Source organism: Protopterus annectens, chromosome 10.part0, assembly GCF_019279795.1.
Source record: "Protopterus annectens isolate FY-2018-M chromosome 10.part0, PAN1.0, whole genome shotgun sequence".
Classification (NCBI taxonomy): Eukaryota; Metazoa; Chordata; order Ceratodontiformes; family Protopteridae; genus Protopterus; species Protopterus annectens.
The window spans coordinates 48,844,184-48,867,937 of NC_056744.1; the positions used below are offsets into that span (position 1 = coordinate 48,844,184).

The 23,754-nt window shown below is 39.3% G+C and overlaps 1 protein-coding gene across 2 annotated transcripts in view; it reads left to right on the plus strand.

Moving 5' to 3' along the window:
* Positions 1-23,754, plus strand: part of SEPTIN9 (septin 9) — a 2,307,078-nt gene that overhangs the window by 796,278 nt on the left and 1,487,046 nt on the right. The window contains exon 1 of one of the 2 annotated variants that reach the window (XM_044085005.1): positions 19,832-20,012. The exons of the other annotated variant lie outside the window; for it this stretch is intronic. Within the exon in view, the coding sequence (XP_043940940.1) occupies positions 19,991-20,012 (22 nt within the window). The 5' untranslated portion in view covers positions 19,832-19,990. Of the gene's footprint in view, positions 1-19,831; positions 20,013-23,754 lie in introns of those variants that run through there. 2 annotated transcript variants of the gene reach the window in all.

Consider the following 23,754-nt stretch of genomic DNA (forward strand, 5'->3'; position numbering starts at 1 on the left):
TGAACCCTCTGGAGGAACCACACCCATTGCACAATGGCCAGGTTAGTCTAGCTTACCCTCCCCCCACACATGCACACACACGCACACACACACACACACACACACACACACACACACACACACACACACACACACACACACACACGCAGACACATGCACACACACACACACACACACACACACACACACACACACACACACACACACACACACACCTGGGCCCCAGTCAGCATCCCACATCATACCAGGTATAGGGTATGGAAGTGTTTTTTGCATTGCACTAGAAACTTCCCCTGAAGGTTGATGTAAGTACACACATCATTGTAAGGCCTCCTATACCCTTCTCTGACTTGTGTGCTTTCCTGCAAACATGCCTCAAGAGTTGTCATCACTGCATTGGGAATGCCAAACCTTCATCCTTATTGTTACTATCAAGTTGATTGGTGTTATTGTGCAAGCCTGCCTTTGCACAGTTGAACTGGCAACCAAGAACTACGCTTCTACCCTCCAGAATGGGGGAGGAGTACCGTATCACAACTCAGTGATGAAATATCAAATTATAAAAGTTTTTTACCACTAGCAATTTACTGATAATGTATATTATTACCTATACAAGTCTTTGAATATGAAATTTGTTTCTGTTATTGTACCTATAAAAACTTTTGTTTTACTGTCTATAAGTAAGATGTACATTTTACTGCTTGAGAGAAAGAGAGCGATAGATATAGATACATCTATACATTATAGAAAGACCTTTTTCAGCCACAACCTGGTTTCTAAAGAGCAGTAACTACCTTAAAGCTGCTCTAATGGAGGCCCATAGGATATATGCAAAAGATGCGTTAAGGACATCACGTGTTTCAGCTACATGATTTTTGAATGTCCATGGCTTTTTTACTTTTTCAGTCTTTATGTTTGTATTCAGGCCATTGAAGCCAAACCTCATTAGCTTTGGACATGCATATTTCAGCCTTTTAATTTACCTCAGCATAAGTGGATAGTCTGGCTATACTTCAGACACATGGGGCCTTTAAATCCAGCTGATGCCTATAAAGATTAAGGTCCCTGAAAAATATCCAAACTAACATACAAACCAAAGTGTAAAATGGTCACACAGATAAACCATTAAGTAAAAACTGCAAGAAAAACTGCCAAAGTGGCGTTTTCACTGCATAATACCGTAAACCTCCTGAATGGAATCCATTAGTTTAGTTGTGCATTCATTTTGTTGGCAGGTTTGATAGGTGCATTTCTACAATGGAGCCAAAGCTGAATGACAGTGTGATTAGGGTTTTACTCTTTCCCCATTATGGTGCATTTTCTGAGTTGGTATATAGAAGTAGCAAGTGGTATGGGTAGTGCTGGGGGTGTAGGGGCACCCTCTGCATAAAACATTGTTTTTCTCCTCTGCTTGTTTGTTTTTCTTTTACCTTTTTTTTCATGTGTGTGTGTGTGTGTGTGTGTGTGTGTGTGTGTGTGTGTGTGTGTGTGTGTGTGTGTGTGTATCTGTATCTATCTACATATATACATATGTATTAAGTATGATTAAGCATGATGTGACTAAGGACTGCAATTCTGCATTGACCAGAAAGAAAAAGAGAGAGAATTAGTAAGAGTTAGATATCTCAGCCCTGTCTGAAGACTTTGTATATAAGTGGAATATAAGTGGAAGAACTAAAACTGAAAAGTGAACATGACTTTTTAAGCAGATGTTGTAAAGACTGTGGATACTCAGTCCTTCAGGGATAAGCATAACACAATTAACTGCCTGGTGAGTTAAAGATCCACGCCTTGTGTAACAGTCATTACAGATTTTGTTCCCCCTCTTCATGCTCCCTTTCATTCCTTGGCATGGTACAGGTTATCTTTTAAAGAGGAGCAATGTCCTCTACCCTTCTGTACTGAAGTCTTTTTTTGTCTGCCATGATCTTCACTAGATTCGTCATATTTTTCTGGAGACTCCCTGTCAATATCCCTTGAAACTTATTGTAGGCCCGTATTTATATGTTGCAAGGGGACATTCCTAATGTCTTCTGTCAGGTGAGTATAATAAAGGTCGGCACAGTAATTTACATCATAACCTCCTACTGGAGTCATCCAGCCATCAGCATTTTTCCTATTCCATAATCTACTCAGATATATTGTAGCTAATTTCTATGATTTTCTGGTAAGAACATGCCCCAGCTAAGTTAATTGTCTAGCCTACTTCCATGACATTCTTCTGTTATGACATTAATTCCAAGGCCTTGTGCATTATAGCCTTTTTGTTGACGTTTTTCTCAACTGTGGGCTATTCAGAGAGACCTGCTTATCCTTTCCCGGTCTGGTTTGCTGCTAGGTATATTTGTTGACTTGTAGGTGCAGTCATATCTACCTCAGCCATCAGCAGCAAGTCGGAATATGATAATCCCCTTTACTGGCATTTATGCCATCTGTTGGATTCATTTACTTGGAGTATAGGCCCATATCAACCTTTGAGTGCTTTTTGGTTTTAAAAACATCCTCTTCTTTATCCCAAGAGTATAGTGTTATTTCGTGCCACATGCACTTTTCAAATTCACTTGTATATTTTTCTTCTTTGCTGCTTTTTTTTGGTACTTCGCAAATCACTGTTTTTCTCAGAAACTAATAATTTTCCCTTATGATCTAACTTCTTTCTCTTTTCTGAATAGCTCAAATTTGTAGCTGGCATTGGGGTATATGTTTATCCCACATACAGATTCCCAGCATCCTTGTATAGTCTGGCTGTTGATTACTGTCCAGCCCTTTTTCGTACTGTATCTGGTTTTGGTGGGATATCTTTGTACAATATACATCCACGCATGTCCTCAAGTTGATGGACGTCACATTTTCTCCACTGTGATCTGAAATTTTTTTGCCATTTGGAAAACGATTTTTTTCAAGCCATGGTCTAGCTTTTCCGTCCTGACAATAATTAATTGTGAAAGTATCTCCAAGCCAATTCCATTTGCTACATGCATGGCATTTAATTCCTGTTGGTATATGTCTCTGTTGCAGTATCTTGGTCTGTAGCCATCTAAACTTCCTCATAACTTTTATGTTCCTTTTGAGAAACTTTAACCTTTAGTTATTTATTCCCTAAACAGCTTGTTAATAAATGCTATTTAGCTTCAATCTGCCATAAACAGTTTGGTAATAAATGCTATGTAGCTTCAATCTCCCATACCTATAGAACTGTTGCTGAAGCTTTGCAGTGACTTTCTAGACTTAGGACAGAGCTTTGTGTTTCTGATTTGAAATACTATTATACTAGTTGTGAAAAACTGAGGGGCTGCCAGCCCAGCCAGATAGAATTTTGTAAATAATTCTATGTCATTTGTAAATATTAATATAATCCACAGGCTTGTTCTACAAATGTAAAGAGAACTATGTGTTAGGATTAAGCTGTATGTTCTGAGCTTCAAAAATGTAACCACAGTGCACCCTGCTGGAAGAAAGCTGATAAAGTAAAGCATTTTATGACTATTTGATCTCAAAGCTCGGAGAAAGGCTGTCTGGACAAGCAAATTCTTTCTATTGTCTCAACTTAAGGGATAATTACTAAGGTTTTACATATAAAGTGGCTTTTATTGCTGTGGTTTCCTGGCTGCTGCAAGATCAAAGAAATGTTGGCATTTTAAGTTTCTGTTAGCCTGGGAACCAGAGAAGTGTCAAGAATGATGTAATGTGAAATGACTCAGCAGTACTGTGTTATTAATTTAAGACTTTCTCAGAGAGAGAGAATTAAGCATTTCGGATTTTGTCTGTACCTGAACACATCAACTCATTAACACTCTGTCTCTGCTCTGTACGTAAGTAGGATCTTAGACTTTAGTATTTCTCTCAGGAATAGATAGAAATAGTAAGATTAGTCTAGCTGTTTTCTATATTTATGTCAGACTATCCTACAGTATTATTTTAAAAGTTTCATGTGATCTCTGAACTCTGTAATGTCATTGTGTTGAAGTAATAAGTATTGTCTTGTGTTTTTATTATTTATTATCAAATATTGTTAAACCTTTCAACTGTGGCTGTTTTCTGTAGAGATAATTTAAGCTCTATAGTACTTGCATGTATTTGGTGATACTGTACAAAGCCACTCCAATAGTCTTTCTGTAAGCCTGTGGATTATATTAATACTTACAAATGACATAGAATTATTTACAAGATTCTATCTGGCTGGGCTGGCAGCCCCTCAGTTTTTCATTGTAGTATATCCCTTTGACTTTGTCATCTTGTACATATTGTCACTATGTGGGCATCTTCTGCACCTCAGATTACCCCACTACCATGTTGTATTTTATTAGAGTGTTCTCTCCAGGAGTCTACCCTTTCCAGGTATTCTTCCTCTGGAGATCCACCCATGAGCAGTTAGCCTGGGATTCTGACGTGCAAATCAAGGATATAAAACTACCAACATCAGATATGATTACCATTCCTGCTCTCCTTCATGAAGATTTTGGATTTAAAAGAAACAATTTTAGAATGTTTCATTTGCCGTTTTCCTCTTTCTCCTTTTCTGTTGCTTTGTTTTTGTGCACATCGGAAATTTTGAGTTTCATTCTTAAGCAATGTGCATTGTGGTTAAAGGGGAAGGGCTATGGCACAATTTACAATAAAATATAAAACATAAAATAGACCTTCATTTTCTCTTTAGGATTAATTCCAAAAGACAAACTAGATATCTCATGTTCTAATCATAGGAGTGTTCATGCTGGTTTCATAAGTGATCTGTCTGACTCATAATGCTTTGGATGCCAGATGCAATTGCACCCCATATTCCTTACTCCAGCTCCATGAAAGCTCCCAGATGTGATTACACCTCATATTCCTTACTCCAGCTCCATGAAAGCTGCCAGATGTGACTGCACCAAATATTCATTACTCCAGCTGCATGAAAGCTACCAGATGTGATTGCATCAGATATTCCTTACTCCAGCTCCATGAAAGCTAGAGGGGAAATGCTTCTGCTGCAGTAAAATGAGAATTTTAATCTGGGTACTGAGTGCACTTCATGGAAAAATCAGATCAGAAGTTGAAAATTGAGCTAAAGGGAAAATAATGGAACAGGATGACAGTTTTGTGTATTGGGGAGGATTGGTTTAATAGAATGAAAATCTGAAAGAAGAGATCTAATTTAGAATCAGCCGTCTGACACAAAGTGCCAATGGTATTGTGCAACAGAAGAATGTTAAATCTGGCGGATTTCTTTGAAAATTGACCAAGGCCATTGACGAGGGCAAATCTGTGCAGACAGCATACCTTGACCTGGCAAAGGCTTTTGACAGACTCCCACATTCAGGCATTACCAATAAACATGGCAAACTGAATGTAAAGCCCTTCATTGTAAGATGGGTTGCCAACTGGCTCATAAACGAAATACACACTACCAAAGTGTTTGCCTCCACATCAGCTAGCAGACCTATTACCAGTGGGGTGCCACAGGGGTCAGTGCTAGGTCCCCTAGTGTTTGCTATATACCTTTCAAAAGTTCAGGTCAAAACTAAGGGGTTGTGGCTGACCAAGTTTGCAGATGACTGCAAACTAGGCACAATCATTGAATCCCCAAATGGTGTCTGTATACTCTAGGAGGGTCTCACACAGGCCAACAACTGATGTATTAGTCATGGTCTCAAACTGAAGGCATAGAAATGTATCATCATTCCCTTCAGCACAAACAATGTCTCCTCACACTATCAAATCAACAACAATCTCCTAAGTACTCATGAAATGGTAAGGGACCTGGGCTCACAAGCTGACTGCGACTTTAACTTCAACCACCATGTGTCTACTATAGTAAGGAAAGCTTTCTACATAGCACACTTGATTAGTAAAGACATCACCTTGAGAGCAAAAGAAGTTATAAGTCCGTTATACTCAGTACTTATCAGGTCCATAACTGAGTATAATGGCCCATTTGGCATGTACTGTACTAAGCACCTGTAACAATTAGAGAGACCTCAGAGGTTTTTAACAAAGAAGATCAAGGGGCTCAAGTATCTGCTTACACAGACCAACTAAAATCCCTGTCACTATACTCCACATTGTATAGAAGTCTTAGGGGAGACTTATGCCTGACCTACAGAGCAATCCAAGATCCAACCTAATGAACTTGCTGCATAGCCGTAAATCAAACAGAACTAGGGCTACCTAGTCCAGGGACCTAAATATGGCCTATGACTTAAATAGGACATGCTGGCAGGACAGATTTATCTCCCAGTGACTGCCATGTGTTTGGAATAGGCTACTAATTCATATGAAACAGAGCACCTCTATGACACTGTTAAAGAAGAACCTGAACGAGTGGATGGGTTACCATAAATTCTTACCAGGGGTAGAGCTCATGACCCTTCTGGACATCACTAAATGCAATCTTCACTATTGGCTAGCATTTCTAAGGTATTACATTGGGATGAAATGGCTAAGCTTAAAATGACCTCCACGTCGATATCCTAGTAATCTCCTCTAACCGAATTATCCTATATAGTGCTCATAAATTTTCACCCTTAATGACAGCTCCATTTTTCCAACATAAAATACTCTACATGAGGCACACTGAGCCAAATATACTACTGGTTTTGTACTACAGTTAACATTTCCAGGTCATGTCATACTTCTTGTTATATGAAATAACAGAAGTGTTAACTCATATCTAAAAGGTAAGTACATTGATTGCATACCCTGAATTTGAGTATCTTCCCAAATATAACATCATTACCCTTCTTACCATACTCTTAAGATTTGCTTGATATTTTTTTCCTTTTCTAAAAATTATTTGGCTGAGTTCCCAAAACTGACACAGTTGACAAATAAAAAGCCCTATACCACTTGTTTTAAGTAATTTCATAAATACTACTTGAATCTAATGAAAAAGAAGAAATGAAAGCACCATTACAACTATATTTACTTCAAGTATGTTCTTGATTTAAAAAAGAAGGGTGAGCTAAAATCGGTCAATAGGCACTATCCCTTTTTGTACAAACAAAAATCACCCATGCTGTCAACTAACTGCTCCCAATACCCTCTGTTTAAAAGCATTTTCCTGAGATTGTTCTTCTTGTTAAAAAAACAGTCCACCCCCCATGAAATCGAGTTAATTATTCTGATTGAATTCCCCTTCACAACACCTGTTTTTTGATGAAAAGGATGACAACTTATAAAATCCAAATATGTGTTAGCAAAAGTGGGCTTACAATAAACAGAAGATTGAACCCCCTACTTTAAAATTATCCTTTCATTTTACCACCTAAGTAATGTATACCATTTCTTATGAAAAAATTTAAAAAATTAGTAATAGTTTCCAAATATTCAAAAAATTGTTTCAACTGATGTTCATTGGCAAACTACAACATAAATATGTCATCCTGGTATATAAAGCAACAATAAATTCTTGTGTTGTATCTGCTGTTGAAAATGTTTTCCTCTTCTCTGCAGCCCTTACCACTATTTCATAAGATAAGACTATTTGAGTAATGAAGCCTGATAAAGGCAGTGGACTAGTTATGAGTTCTAATGATTGTTCTGAGTGAGATTTACACAATTCATAGGTTCATAGGTAGGTACTAGGCTATCTGCCCGAGGGCATTTATAAGCCTAGCCAAAGTGTGTCGCCTTTCGCCGCCCCAATGATTAATTAACTGATCCTCTGTCAAGCAGAGCCAGTGAAGTGATCCCAGGAGTGTATTTTCTGTTACCCATCCACTCGTCAAGGTTTCTCTTGAAGAGTGTTAGTGAGGGGCTCTGCCTGATGTAATTTGGAATTTTGTTCCAAAGCATGGGGAGTCTCTGTGACAGGAATCTATCCCTCCAGCATGTTCTATTTATTGTTGTGGCAAGGTTTAGCCCACTAGAGTGTGTGGTTCGCAGTGACTTGGATTTCTTTAGGTGGAGCATGTCCATCAATTCTGAGTTGGACATGGCTTTGTAAGTCAGTCAGAGATCACTTCTGAATAAGCGATATGCCACTGAGTACAGCCGGAGTTTTTTCATTTGGGCTGCATAGGACATATGTTTGAGACCAGTAATCCTCTTGGTGAGATACTTTTATGGTCTTTCCAGCTGTTAGAAGTGTCTTGTGAGGTACATCCCAAATGGGGCATTGTACTTTATGATGGGTCTAATGAGTGACGAGTACATGGGCACTATAACATCTTTATTTCTAGATGCGAACCCTTTAGTAGTTAAATGGGCCACATAGAAGGATGTCCTAACTACTTTGGCAGTATGATTGTCAAAGGAGAGATTACTATCTACTTGGGTCCCCAGATCTCTTATTACCTCTTCTGTATTAAGGAGGCTGCCACCTATGTGGTAATTCATGGGTGTTTTGTTTTTCCCAGATGGGATGACTGTGCATTTTTTGGCATTTAGCTTGAGCCCATGACTTTGACACCAGGTGTCCATCTCAATAAGGCCCTTTTGGAGGATGTCCTTGTCAGCTGGAGAGTCAGTTATGGCTCCCAGTTTGCAGTCATCGGCGAACTTGGTTAGCCATAGTCCTCCTGTGTTTGCTTGTACTTCTGAGAAGTATATCCTGAACAGTAGGGGTCCTAGGACTGAGCCTTGCAGGACACCACTTGTGACTGGTTTAGAGTTGGACCTGGAGCCCACTATTCTTACCGTGTGAGTTCTGTCTGTAAGCCAATTGGCAACCCATCTCGTGACGTAGGGGTTTATGTTCAGGCTGGTGAGTATTTCTGTAATACCTGAGTGGGGAATGGTTTCGAAAGCCTTGGCGAGGTCAAGGTAGGCTGTGTGAACCACCTTTCCCTCGTCTATGGCCTTGGTGACTGTCTCGAAGAAGTCAACCAGGTTTAGTAGACATGATCTGCCCTTAACAAAGCCAAACTGGGTCGGGTCAAGTGTTTGGAGGTTCCCAATGTCTTTGTTAATGAGTTCCATTATAATGCGCTCCATAGCCTTGCAGACCAGGCTAGTCAGGCTTATGGACAATAGTTACCAGGGTCAGTTGTGGCCCCTCCTTTGTGGAGAGGAATAACTGTTGCTGTGTACCATTCTATGGGTACATAGCCTGTGGAGAGGCTGAGGTTGAACAGCGTGTTTAGGTGGGGGATTAGTTTGTTCTGTAGTTTGTGCAAGATGCAGCCTGGGACACCATCTGGTCCCATTGATGCTGTGTTTTTGGCTTTTGAAAGGGCTGCTTTCATCTGTGCGTCTGTGATTTTTGGAACACTACACTTTTCCGGTATTGTTGTGGGCCCTTTTGGAGGTGAGAGGGGGGTGAAATTTGCACTGAATCTATCTGCCAGGATGTTGGCAATATCAGTAGGTTCAGTATATTTTGTGCTATTTTGCACTAGTTCAGTGCATATCTGCGAGTTGCCACTTAGATTCTTAACATAGCTAAAGAAGGCTTTGTGGTTATCTTTTGAATCCTTGGCTATTTTTCTTTCAAAGTTAGCCTTGGATGATTTCATGAGGGACCTCAGTTTCTTACTGATACTGATCAGGGATGTCTTTCCTTCTTGGGATTTGCTTTTTTTCTGAACTAGTTTCCTCTTTCTATTGTATAGCCTATTTATTGCAGGGGTCCACCAAACTGGTTTTCTTCTCTTAGAGGAGTGAGTCCTGGTTTTGCTAGGGATGGCACGATCCATGCATCCTTGTAGGTGCTCATAGAGTTTATTTGTAAAGGTTTCTGCATCTTGGGCAGCATTATTCTTTAGCATGGGGGGCTGTGATACTTACCACCTCTGTCTTAAGTAAGGTGAGGTTTGCTTTAGAAAAGTTTTTTTACTGTGGTTTCCTTAGTTGGGGGTGGTGGTGGAGTGTGGACATCCAGAGTGATTAGTTTATGGTCTGATCTAATCAGTGACGGGTTGACCTCCGGTGTAGAACACCTGTCGCACATGTTGGTGATGACCAGATCCAAAATGTTTTCATCTCTGGTAGGGGAGTTTACCAGCTAATCCAGGTCATTTGAGTTGATGAATTCTAGGAAGTGCTGGGCCTGGGAATTTGTACTCGAGTAGTTTTCCCAGTGAATGGTAGGGTAATTGAAATCGCCCAATAACAGGGTGTTTGGTAGGACCTTCATGTTTTCCAGTGTCTCCAGAAAGGTGGAGTGGTGGTCCTGGGTCTTGGAAGGTGATCTGTAGCAGGCCACAATTTGCATTGCAGATTTGCCCGATGTTAGTTGCACATGGATGATCTCAGAGGTATCATGCTGCGCCACTAACCTGGAGGTGTAGGTATCCTTGATGAATATGGATACACCCCCTCCTTTTGTGTTTTGGTCCGTGTTCTGTGGCCAAAACGTGTGGTATGAGTTGTAGCCCGGTAGTGCTGGAGTGCTCTCTGGAGCATTGAGCCAGGTTTCAGTTACTGCACAGATGTTGATGTTCTCCATACTGAGGAGTGCTTTCAGCACGTGAATTTTGAGATTTAAACTCTTGGCGTTGAGTAGCATAACCCTCACTTTTTTGTTAATTGTGCTGTTTATGGAGGTGGGTTTGACTTTTGAGCCTTCCCTAAAAAAGGCACTATGGGGGCAGCAAGAGCCTTGGCCAGTATTCGAAAACCTAGGGGTGACAGGTGCAAGCCGTCTCTTGTGAAGCAATGCAGCTTGTCGAGCACATCGTCCCAGGCTGACAGACACTGGATCCCTTTTGAATGACACCAGAAGCTTAGACAATTGTTGAAATTGATCATTTTTTTCTTTATACTGAGGTATCATTCTTGGTGAGGGCAGGATGCTACTCAGGGTCAGGGTCATACCAGCCTGGGATACATGATCAGAGAGTTCTTCCATGTCTCTTTTCATGTAGTCCAGGGAGGTACATCTCAGGTCATTCACACCAACATGAATAATGACAGAGTCATATTTGTACTTGTTTTGGAGTGACCTGAGTGCTTGTGTTATGTGGCAGATTCTGGCTCCCGACAGGCAGCTAACAGTAACCTTCTGCTTGTCCAGCCTAGTGAGTGGGACGTCAGTGAGCCTGACTATAGAGTCGCCTATTACTAGTGTGTTAGGTATGTTATTTCACCTTAAGGGCTATGATTGTGCTGCACACTGGTTTTGTGTTTTATGTGTTGTCTGGGTTGTGACGGGAAGTGCAGGTTGTTTGGTTGTCCGCTAAAGAGGTCTCTGATGCCTTTGCAGGTTTTTATTTAGAGCCTCCGAGTATGATTTTTTTTGTATTTATGTTTATTTTTTGCCAGAGCTGTTTTAGTAGGTCTGTGTGCGGCTGGAGTTGCGGTGCAAGTGTTAACCTTCTCCTCTTGACTGTCTGTTCCAGCCTTGGGTGGAAACAGTTTAGCTTCCAGTTTGGCTGTATAATTGCATCTCTCACATATGTTAGTGTTTTGTAGTAGGAGGAGAGGGTTGTCTGTGTACATGAGGCAGTTGTAACATTGCCTCAGGATACCCAGATTCACCAGCTGGACTGGAGAGTGCACCTGAAGTTGCCCTTTGGTCATGCCTGAATAGTAGGGTGAGCTGCTTAGTTGCTTGGCTGGTGAGGGGTGAATAAAGAGCCTTGCCCTGCTAGGCAATCAGTGTCAGGGTATATTAGTGCTTGCTATTAGGTCTGAGCAAGTGCTGGGCTGTAAGATGCTTTTTGAGTGCTTAGGTTGAGAGTTAGACTAGTTTCAAGGGAAAAACTGAAGAGGAGACGTAGTGGAGTCGGGAATAATTTAACCGTAGCTAACTGGCGCTGCCTGGTCCGCAAAACTGTGCAAATGCGGTTTTTATAGTAGGGAAATGAAAGAGATAGAAATTAGCCCAAAATGGCCAATAAACTACTAACTTCTGGGCTGGAACCACTCCTCCAGGGACAGATAGGTTGCTCAAAGCTCTTGTTTCTATTAATGAGATTAAAATTGCATTTACAGACATTAGAATGATATTGCATTATTTGCTTTTTCAACAAGTTATTTCTTTGGAGAAAGAGAAATTTTTAAATGTTGGACATTCTATGATTCTGGGGATTTTGGTATTCCCAAAAAGCGCACTAGTTGAAAAGATTCTTCACTAAGACCTATTTTGTTGGCTAGGAGGTCTGTTACTGAAAATGTAGCCATTTATATTAACATACGACCCGAGCATATGTTAGACATGTATATGCATTTATTAAAATTTCTGTGCCCCTTTTTTATTTGATCTAGCTGAAGTATCATATGATGTCAACCTATTGTTTGTTACAGATGATAATAAGAGTCTGTATTCATTGATACCAAACAGACAAAGCACAGACTGATTTACGAGTACAGTTGTGTCTTATAGAACACTTGACAATATCGACAGTAGGTTAGTTGAAACTTTCATGGATATTATTCTTAAAAATAAGTTTTTGTTTTGTCAAGGAGAGTATTTTTAAGCAATGTAGGAGTGTAGCAATGAGGGCTGCTATTTCTCCTATTTATGCCAATTTGGTACTTATTAAATGGGAGAAGGGGAATATATTCAACTGCAAATACAATGCAAGTATTTAAAGGTTCATAGGCTCATAGGTGTATAATAGGTTAACAACCACTAGGACCCTTATAAGCCTTGCTGTGCAACCCAAATGTGACCCAAAAATATAATTTATATAGGAGATGATTTACTGATTTCCCCTGTCCATCAGTGACATAGCGCCAGACCAGGGGTGTATTTCTGATTACCCATCCATTGGTCCAAGTTACAATTAAATAGGTGTAAGGAGGAACTCTGCTTCACATGGATGAAGAACCTGTTACAGAGAATGGGAATTCTCTGAGTAATATATCTGTCTCTCCTACATGTCTTGTTTATGTTATAAGTAAAATGTAGGCCTTTTGATCTAGTAGTTGTGATGCTTTTTGTCTTGTGGATGTGGAAAACGTTCATCTAAACAGTGTCCTGGGGCGTACTGTATGCTAGGCAAAGATCACATCTCAGAAGTCTGTATGATACTAAGTAAAAAGTCAGGGCCTTAAGGCAATCAATGTAGGACATTGCGTTTACTCTCTGTGTTCTTTTTGTAAGCAACATTTGCGGATGTTCTAGTTGCTGCATGTGTCTGGTTGGGTATATACTGAAGGGAGAATAATTTATTTACTTATTTATTGACATTTGGTTACCAGGAATGTTTGACTGAGTAGAAACCCATTTGTAGTGGAGGGCCACAGAGAAAAGCTCCAAATTGTTAAACATTTTAAGAAAAATAATTGTACAAACTTCAAAAATAAAACAAAAACATCTGCAGTTTAAATAATTGTAACAAATTTGACATAATATAAAAACATTGGTTAAGAATTGATACAAGTTATATGACAATCATTTACTATTTAGATAAATTGTAGACAGTTTGTAAAGCAATTAAAGGTAAGTTAGTCTACTAAAAACTGGAATTGTAATGTGAAGTGAGGAAAAAAACAGGCTTATGGTATATTTAGAGAGAAATACTCTATGATGGGTCTGATAAGGGTTGAGTACAATGGTAGAATTACCTCCCTGGACCTAGATGCCATGCCCTTGCTTATAAGTTGGGCAGCATAGAAGGATTTTCTTACTACCTTGGACACATGTTGGTCAAAGGCTAGTTTACTATATACTTGAGTTCCCAGGGATGTTTTATTGAAGGGGTAGCTGTCCTGGGTGGCCAGCTTCCCAAAGGTGTTATAATACATTTCCTGGCATTGCGTTTAAGACATCGCTTTGGCAACAAACATCTGTCTGTGTTAGTTCTTCATGAAGGTTGTTCTTTGGGGGATTTTGACTGCTCCCAGTTTGCAATCATCTGTGAATTTGGTTAGCCAGAGGCCTTTAACATTGCCTTTGACTTCCGAGAAGTAAATGTCAAAAGGGAGAACCCCTGGGGGACTCCACTGTTGACCAGTCTCTTTCTGGAGATGGCCTCACTAGTTCTAGCCTCTGGGGTCCTATTAGTGAGACAACTAGATATCCAGCATGTTATAAAGGGAGTTATGCCTAATTATGTAGGTTTTTTGACAATGCCCAAATGGGATATTGTATCAAATGCTTTAGGCAGATATAGGTAGGTAGTATGTACTGTTTTCACATCATTCATTGCCTTATTGACATTTTCAAAGAAGTCTCCCAGATGCAGTAAGCATGACCTTCCTTTGACAAAGTCAAATTAGGACATATCCAGGTTCTGTAGGTATCTGTCCTTGTTGATAATTTCCATGATAATACTTTCCAGGGCTTTGCTAATAAGACTAGTCAGACTAATAATTGAATAGTTTATAGGATCTGTTGGAGATCTTCCATTATGAAGGTGGATTACCATTGCAGTCTTTTTTTGTTGTTGTTGCAAGAGAAGTTGTTGAGCCAAGCTTCTATGGTGGAGAAGGATTTCTGAGTGCGTGCTTGGAGCATGGGTATTATTCGTGCAACAAATATTAGAGTTGAGTAATTAGCATGTTGTAATATGGTGGCCTCTTTAACTGCTGTGTTTACGTGGCAGATAAATAAGATAAACAGTAGTGGTCCTAGGATGGAGCCTCGGGACTCTCAAAGATACAGAAAGGAAAGAGGACAAATCATCTTGCCACCTCACTGCTTGGGATATATTAGTAAGGTAACTAAGAAATAAGTGAGGAAGGTGATAGCCTATAAGAAGAGAGTTTGGTTAGGAGAATTTGATGATTGACTGTGTTGAATGCCTTGGATAGACCCAGAAATAGAGCTGAGGTTAGAGACCTGAATTTGTAGTGTGATTTATTATATCTCTGAACCTTAGAAGGGCAGTGTTGTACTGTGATTGAATCTGAAGCCATGCTGTGAGGGAGAAAGGAAGTTATGAGAAATAATATATGTAGTAAGTTGAGAGTGAATACATCTTTCCAAGATTTTGGATAAGGGTGAGAGAATGATGATCGGTCTGTAGTTAGTGAGCTCAGTTAATGAACTGTCTTTTATGGAGGGGTATTATGTAGGATTTTTTCCATAAGGCAGGGGTATATTTTTCTTGGATAGAGTAATTTATTTTAATTGAGACAGGATATGTAAGGCTTTCTGCAGAGAGTATGAGGTATTCAGATGGAAGTTGGTCAGTGGTAGTGGTTGCTGCCCTAAGTTATTGTAGGTAATTTTTAACTGTAGATATTAGCATTGGAGTGAGTGTGAAGGTCTGTGGTATGGTAATGTCAATGGTTGGGGAGGGATGGCTGGATTTGTAGCAGTTTTGTTCTCTAGGAGGGAGGGTGCTATGTTATAAAATGTGTGTTAAACTTTGAAGCAATGCTTTGGGAGTTATTGGTTGGGGATGGGCTGGGTTGCTTTGATTATCCAGGACAGAGCATTGTATTTATCGATTTCTTTCTAGAAGTTTTTGGATTGTTTGATGATAAATTTTGGGGATTTCAAAAAAGCTTTATATTATTGCGGTGATGTTTGATACTTGGTTTGTAGCCATGACTTCCAGGTTTTATCTCTAAGATGAATTAGCTGCTTTGTCTTTTTAGTTAACCACAGGGGTGGTTTGTTTTTAACTCTTCTGGTTCTTAATGGTACGTGCTCTGCCAGTATATTTAGAAATATTATATTAAATGCATCTAATGCTTCATCAAGGGAGGATGCCCAGATGATCTTTAGCAAGCCGGAAACAAAAATTTCTTTATTGATGTTACTGACATTTCTGACTATGTTATAGTGATGAACATTGTAAGGCAGTTTGGAGTGTCTAACTATGTCACTTACTTGGTGGTCACTTAAGCTACTGGGAAGGGTTTAAGGTAGATGTCAGAATCCAGTCTAGGATGGATTTTTTTACATGTGGCTTTGTTAATTGTAGTTGGAGATTTGATCAATGGAGAGAAGCCGTATGGCTGAATTGAAGTTTTAGGGTTTTCTAGGGAGATTTTTTGCCAGTTTATGTAACATCTCCTAGCAAGAAGGTTTCCAGTCTTATATTGGCCAAGATCCAGGAGAGGATCTCTTCCAGGATGGGAATGTTGATACCAGGTGGTATGTACAGACCTATGATGGCTAGAGATTTGTGAGTATTCAGTTTGAGGAGTGAGATGAGAAGTTCAGATGTGTGTAAAGTGTGTATAGTATCATGGTAAGTGAAGAGAGCTAAATCATTTTTGCAGAAAATAGTAACGCCACCTGCTTTTTTGTTGGTTCCATCTAGTCTGGGCATATTATTACCTGATGGGATTATTTCTGTATCTTTGGTAAGTGGCTTTAACCAGGTTTCTGTGGCTATGAAGAGATCAGGGGAGTAGTGAGATACACAGGCATGAGCGTCTGTGGTTTTGTTATAGACACTTGCTAGGTTACTGTGTAGTATTTTAAGTCCTATGTGTTTGGAAAGGTAGGCTGTTGCTGTCTCAAGATATGCGAGGGGGTGGTTTGGTGGGGTCTGGGGTTAGATGAGTGGGTTTGGGTTTAGGATGCATATCCCCTCCCAGTATTATTGCTTATTTGGCAATGTGGCTACTGAAGTGCTACTTATAGTTGGGCTTGATAAGGTGATGGTAGAAAATGTGCTTGTATTTCAGGGTGCTACTATAATTAATGTTGTGTAGGCTGGATGAGATATTAGAGAAATGTGCTGTGGTATTCTGGTTTAAGTATTGTGTCTTAGGTGTAGGTAAGTTACAGTGTGAGAGAGACTTGCGAAAGCTGAGAGTATGAGTACAGTGAAAAGTGCCAGTCATAGAAGAAGTAGGGGCACATTTGGGAGTTAGAAGGATGCATGGATAGGTAACAGTGTGTATGGTGGGAGGAAGAGTGTGGGAGATGCAGTTATAGGTAGCAGATTAATGGGAAGAATAAATATAGTAAGATGATCAGTAGCTATAGAGATTGATAGTTAGGTATAAGGAAATAGTGATATAAAAGAGGATGAATTTATATGATGAGAGGTCTGTTAGCACTGAAGAATATGTATGGGTAAGGAAGGGTAGTAAGAAGAAGTACTGATTTAATTGTGTATGGAATTAGAGCAATTGAGGGTAGAGAGGTATAAGCTGTATAGAGAAATCAGGGGAGGAATACAGGAAGAGAAGAAAGATAAATATTAATGATTGTAGTATATGAGAGAAGATTACAGGCAGGGAAGCAAGAGGGAGAGAAGGAGTTTGGCTTAGGAATGAAAGAGAGGTACAGTTGGGAGAGGTATGACTAGGAGAGGATATACTGCAAAGCAGTATGGGAGGGAGAATCCCACTTGGGAATGATGCTAAATGTTAGATGGGAGTTAGGAAGTGGAGGATAGAACCAGGAGTGTTTATTTGATAGTAGTAAGGTTGTTTGGGAAGGTAGAAGGAGTAGTTGTCATGAGTTCTAGGTGTATGTGGGAAGTATAATGGTAGAGTAAGGTGGGCTGGGGGGTGGGCACTGGGGAGCATAGCAAACGTCCCACCCTTATGCCATTTATTACAGAGAACATTCAGTTTATGGATGGTGTTCAGTGATTGGCAAACAGATACAAAACAGAAAATGTTTTCTTATATCTACCAAAAGTGGGGGTGCTGCGGTAGCGTTGTCGCCAGACAGTAAGACGTTGTCCTGTTCGATTCTCAGCTAGAGCGTCTTCTGTGTGGAGACATGCGTGAATGGGGCGTACCTTCATTGAAGGCTGCACATCAGAGCCAGCAACTCGGTACGTAAAAATCTACTGCCAATCATTAGTGGACCGGAGTTCTGCTGTGGTGACCCCTAACCGGGAAAAGCCGAAAGAAACAACAACAACAACCAAAAGCAGACAAGAAGAAGCTACAAATGCAAAGTAGCTAGCTTGTACACTGTAATCTAATTGTCAAGTGACTAGACAGTAGCCAATTTGATAAGCGATCCTTACAGTGTAAGGGCTACTCTTTTGGGGAATGTAACAGCCACTTTCCAGCACAGAGCATTCACATATTTAACTAGTTAAAGTTGATATTCAACAAGGGTCTTCAAGTTAAACTTGTTTACTTTGCATAGTGACAATATTGTCAGTAAAATGTTTTGGAGAGGTGTGCCTTGAGACAGAGCCACTGCTGTATAAGGGAAAGAATCTGATGTAATATCTACAGGCTCTGTCCAGTGAAGGAAGATGGTGACAAAGTGGATGTGGAGGCGTAACATCCACTTAAAGAATCTTAATGTCTTCTGCAGCACGAATAGAACATGCTGGTGGGATAAATATGTACCACAGAGAATTCCACTTCTTGCAGTCATCCTCTTGTTTGTATAAAACAAAATACTTCTGTTACTCTATTCAAATGTAATCTGGATGAATGGATTGGAAACTGTAAATTCAACCATGCACTAGTACCCTTGCCCTTTAAGGAAAGGGGTAACGTAAATGTTCTTCCTGGGCAAGAGCTAAAAATCTTAATGGGAATGCATGGTTAGGCTTCTAAAGATCCTGTAGGGTTAATAGCCTTGTAAGAAACTAATTCTGAAACTGTATTATTCACAATATTATAATCTCACTGGAAAGAATTGTCCACGTTCCACAACTAGTCTTTGATGACTCAGGTTTCTCCCAATTCTAGCAAATGGCAGTATGGTAAAACATATTAATCATTGCTTCAACCAACAGCATCATCAGGATGAGTAAGAATCAAGGTTGATTTGTTTTTGGCATTCTTCCCTCTCTGCTGGTAATTCTGAAGCCAAATGTCTTGTGACATTTTAGCAGACCAGAGTGGAGGAACATTAATGCTGCTGTTTACAACTACAGGAAAGAAATGTTTTCTGTGTAGTTTGTTTGTGTAGATAGTGCTATAACTGCAACATACTGCTACATTCACAGCTCCTCATTTCTTAAAGTATGAAAGCTACAGTTTTTTATAGGTCATAAATGCTTATTCAGGTACACAAAAGAAGACACTAACAGTTCCTGTAGACATCTGCAAGATTTGTCGTTGTCTTCCAAAAGTCTACAAAAACATATACAAGGGTACACACACATACCTGCATGTACGCACATGCATGCTCATGTGTACGCATGCACACCATTATTGTCTCACAGCACTTGATTCTCAAGTCTGATTCCAAGTTGGAGTACTTTCTGTGTAGAATATATGTCCTTCATATTCCAGAGAGTTTTTATCAGGTGCTGTGGTTTCATTTCACATCCCAAAAAAATGTTATTAGGTGAAATGGCAATCCTCTAAATTGCCTGTAGTTGCACAAACAGTGTTACTGTGTAGGTATGCATTTGTCCTACAATGGGCTACCAATTTCTGCTTGCTGCCCATTATATGCTGTGATAGATTCCAGCTCCCCTATGACCTCTGGATAGGACAAAGTGGGTATCAGAGTAGAATGTAATGGATAGACTCATAAAATGTCTGCTATCTCCCCCTTTCACCCACATATTCAGACTATTCATAGTGTAAGTACCAATTAAAAAGTTATTTTCAGTCTGATATTCTCTCATAGCTATTATCACAACAAGAAACAAAAGAGTCTGTGTTTAAAGAAGCAAATTGAAAAGTCCTTTAGGTTTTGAGAAGAAAAAAAAAATGCTTAAATAAATAATCATCCTTATTTCAAGCAACAACAACAATGTGTAACACTTTCTGTATGCACAGGAAGACTTTCTTATTCAGGTGACAGGATATAAAATAGATCATTGTTCTTTTAGAAAAGAACACAACAAAGTATTACATTGTTTCTGTTACAGCCGCAGGCAAAATATTTGCTTTCTGCAATGTGAGAGACATAACTTAAGTTGAAGGGATTAAACACATTAATAAAATGCTTACTGTATCTTTAAAAATGGATTTTTCATCTTAACGGCAACTGTCTATTGGCTTCTTGTAGTGTTATAGTAGCCCTGCATGTGGTGGGCTATTTTTGGGCTGGTAAATTCAAGTCACGTGGCAAGCTTTTTTTTTTTTCCTTTCATTTCTGACAGACAATGCTACTTCAGTGTGAAGTACAAACATATGATCTGCACATGGTAATGTGGCAATTTGGATGCATTCATTTATACTAACAGACTGAAGAAATTAAAGTAAAAAGGAGCTTTTTGGGGTGAAGAACACCTCGTAATAGGACACAATTGGTATATGGATATTAGTATTTTCTGAAGTAATGGAAAGGGACAGGATTGCAGGTAGGTCATAAATCTTGTCCTCGCTACTGTGTTAAGGGCTTTTTCCTTTTTCCTAACAAGTGGGAAAAGTCATTAAATGTGTGAAATATGTCCTGTTTTTAAAACATGACGTTGTTGTTTTAGGCTGTGTATTTTTTGCACATTTCTTAAGTAAACTGCCTCTCCTCTAAGAAATCGACATGGTGTCTGGATCTTGTTTAGTGATTTTATCTTTTATCAAATGAGTCTGTTAAAGAACTTTGCACCCAGCTGACAAAGCAACTGTTACGCTTTTGAAAGATTTTTCCTTTCTGCAGAATATATGAGCTGTAGCGGAGTTGTTTCTTTCTTTTTTGTACAGTACACAGCTCAAGCTAATAGTGTTCGATATGACAGCTATTAATAAACATTTGGGTTTTAAGAAATCTGTAAAAGAAAAGATGAGATGTCGTGGCAGATTCCCCTCCCCCACAACAACACATTTATAGACAAGAATACTTCTGAGCAAATTACACAAGTTGTGAGTTGGCACATTTTGTCATTTCCTTCTCAAGAACCCTGCTGCAAGAGAGATTTGTATTTGTTCGCATAGTGCAGGATGTTTAACAGCTGACTGCAGAGTATAAAACACACTTAGCTCAATGTGAAATCAACAGGTAGCAAATCCTGGTGTTGTCTTTGTTTCCCAAATGTGTTCTTAAAATGTGAGAGGAGATTAACTCCCTCCATCGTCAGTGCTTTTGATGGAGTTTGCATACTTTTATGCATGTTTGAGTCTTGTTAAAAGGGTCTCTCAGGGCATGGTGCTTGTGGTTTTCTAACATTGCTTTTGCTCACTCATCTGCTCTGGAGAACCTTTTATGTACGAGTTTCCTTCTGCCTTCAGACTTGAAGTAACAATGTATGAAAGAAGTTTAGTGTGTAAAAAAATAAGTAAACTTATTTAGTGCCTTTACAGTATTTATGTAAAACAGAGAAGTGACTCAGTCATGAGCAAGCAGTAAGTGCAGATTTGGATTCATATTGCAATGCCACCCTATGTACAACAGTAGCCAGTGGTCTGTCACTGTACCTACCAGCAATGGTGTAGCTAGGCATACTCTTTATACTCTATAGAGTACATTTTTTTATTTGCATCTCTCAGAAACCTTGCGGCTTTTTAATGGTACATTATGTCTACAATTCTCTAAATTAATGCAGTAATCCCTCTAGCAATGGGTAGATTACTTGCTTACAAAGAGAATATATATATATATATATATATATATATATATATATATATATATATATATATATATATATATATATATATCTTAAATAGTTTAAGAGGGAGACACTGAAAATTATGTTTACTTTTAGTAACTGCGGGGTGGGGGAGAGCATATTGAAAGATGTGCCCATTGTTTTAAATGCCAGGTGGGTTGGGAGGCAGTAATAAGAGAATTTGAGTCCAAAATTGAATTTTCTGGCTGTACCTCTGCCAACCAGTTTCCAAAGCCATGTGTGCCACTGCAACCCCAGAGGAGAATGTACACATTCTTTTACAGTTATCTGGAGTTTAAAAAGGCTGATTGCTACAAGGCATTAAAATCAAGAGTTGACAAAAGGAATTGCATTTTGTAATCTTGGCGATTAGGTCATTATTTAATTTCCTCAAGTTGGGGTTCCCTGAACACAGGTTTCTATCACTTTAACAATGATCTGGTTCATTAAAAGTTGTCACAACCGTTGAATATATGAGGAACTGCATCACTATTTACCAGTCCTAATGATTTACAAATGTCTTGTGCATCTTTTAAATCTGAGCAGGGAAGCTGTAAACTATTTTGAAACGTATCACAGACATATAAGTATGCAAGCCCTGAATGCTGAGAGGTACAGAGTGCTAAAATTGTATCATGGGCTGTAATGAAGACACCAGGACTGATTAGTGCCGGAAGGTTCTTCTAAGCCTTATTGTGCGACAAGGCATATAAATACCACTCTCCTAATAAGTGTTGTTCAGTAAATGAAGTGTAGACTTGGCAGGCCTGTCTGTAGCTAGTCCTCATTTGTAGTAACTACCCTAGTTTTGTATACGTATTGTAACTAATTACACCCTAATCCTATGCACACATGCTGCTGAGGGCATGCTCCAACAGTCCATACTGGTAGCTGTCCAGGTATTCAAATGACAGGAGTCAGTAGTCTCACAAGTGATAATGGTCTTATCTGTGTTAACATCTGTTAATAAAATAAAAACATTCTGCAAAATTGCAAGTGCACCTTTTATTTAAATCTTTGCCATTTATCTGTGTACCACCAGTACCCTAACCAAACAGCTTTATAATAACCCTGGGAGTGCCTGCTCCTTTGAAGTGTCAGATAGTTCTTAACGAATATAAAGAAAGCACTCCCTTTTCACTGTTTTCTAAACCAGTTCATCATTATGTTGCACGTCCACATCCATCCATTCTACTGATGACCCTTCTCTGTAGTCCTTTGCATCACCTGCATTTGTAGGAATGCCTTCTTTCCTGGAATAAAGGAACATTATCAGTTGTTATAAACCAGCCACAAAAAAAAAAAAAAAAAATTATTTTGCATAGCACCTTTGTGAAATGACTGTAAACTTACCCGCCTGTTCGTGTCTGAGAACTACAGTTTTTGCCAAGACTCTATGAGCTTCCTGGGTCATAATGAAGCCACTGTTGTTGTGCAGATCTGTTGGGAGAGGTGTCACTGACAGCCTGTGTGAGATCAGAGTTGAAACAGGCTTACCCAGTAGAAGTGATGTTGCTAATGAGATGGGTGTCTAAAATGAGGGGCTTTACAGTTTTGTCCAAAATGATTGAAAGTTAGGAAAGCAAGAAGCCGACATTTAATTAGATGAGTGCTTAATACTTCCTGAGTTTTCGGTACTGTGGGCCCACATTTTCAGCATTTGAATCACTACAATACTACGTCCTGAAATGTGACAATATAGTACTAGTCACACAGTTCATAGCTCAGATGTAATTGTTCGTAATAAATCTCAACTCATCTTTCAGAAAGTAAAATTGTAGTGGCATTTTCAAAGCTAATCAGCCATATTCTCCTGAGGTTACAGATCAAAATTTAAAAGGCACATTTTAAGTATTTTTGGGGAGTAAAAATACTGGAAGGGCAAAATTTGAAAGTACATATTACTGCTCATTTTTATAGTGTTTGTAAGTAGGAGTGTGTAGGAAAATTAATGTTTAACTGAAAAAGTTATAATGGTTGGTGTTAATGTCTGACTGTTTACAGGTTAGGGTTGTGGTAAGGGTTAGGTTAGGGGATGGGTGTACTGCTTTGCATGTTTTTTGTGTGTGTGTGTGTGTGTGTGTGTGTGTGTGTGTGTGTGTGTGTGTGTGTGTGTGTGTGTGTGTTCGATAACCTTTAGGGGAATGTGATTTTAGTAATGTGATGTGTAGCTTTAGGGTTAGAAGCAGGGGCTAGGTTAGGATTATGGTTAGAACACAAGTAAGGTGGTGTAGGCCGCACATACTTATGTACGCATGCATACATATATAAATCTAATTTGGTGTGGGGGTGAAGCAGCCCCCCTTATAAAAGACAATGTGGTAATTTGCATATTTTGATTATGGTGGTATTGTCAATAAATGGTTTATTGAAGAGATTTCATATCAGTGCTGGGGTGATTCTGTTCAACATATTGTTGGCATGGAGTCTGTTAATGATGGTGTTTCCTGTTTTGGGTGTGTGCCTGTTGTGGGACATTCATATGGTGTAGTGGCATGCC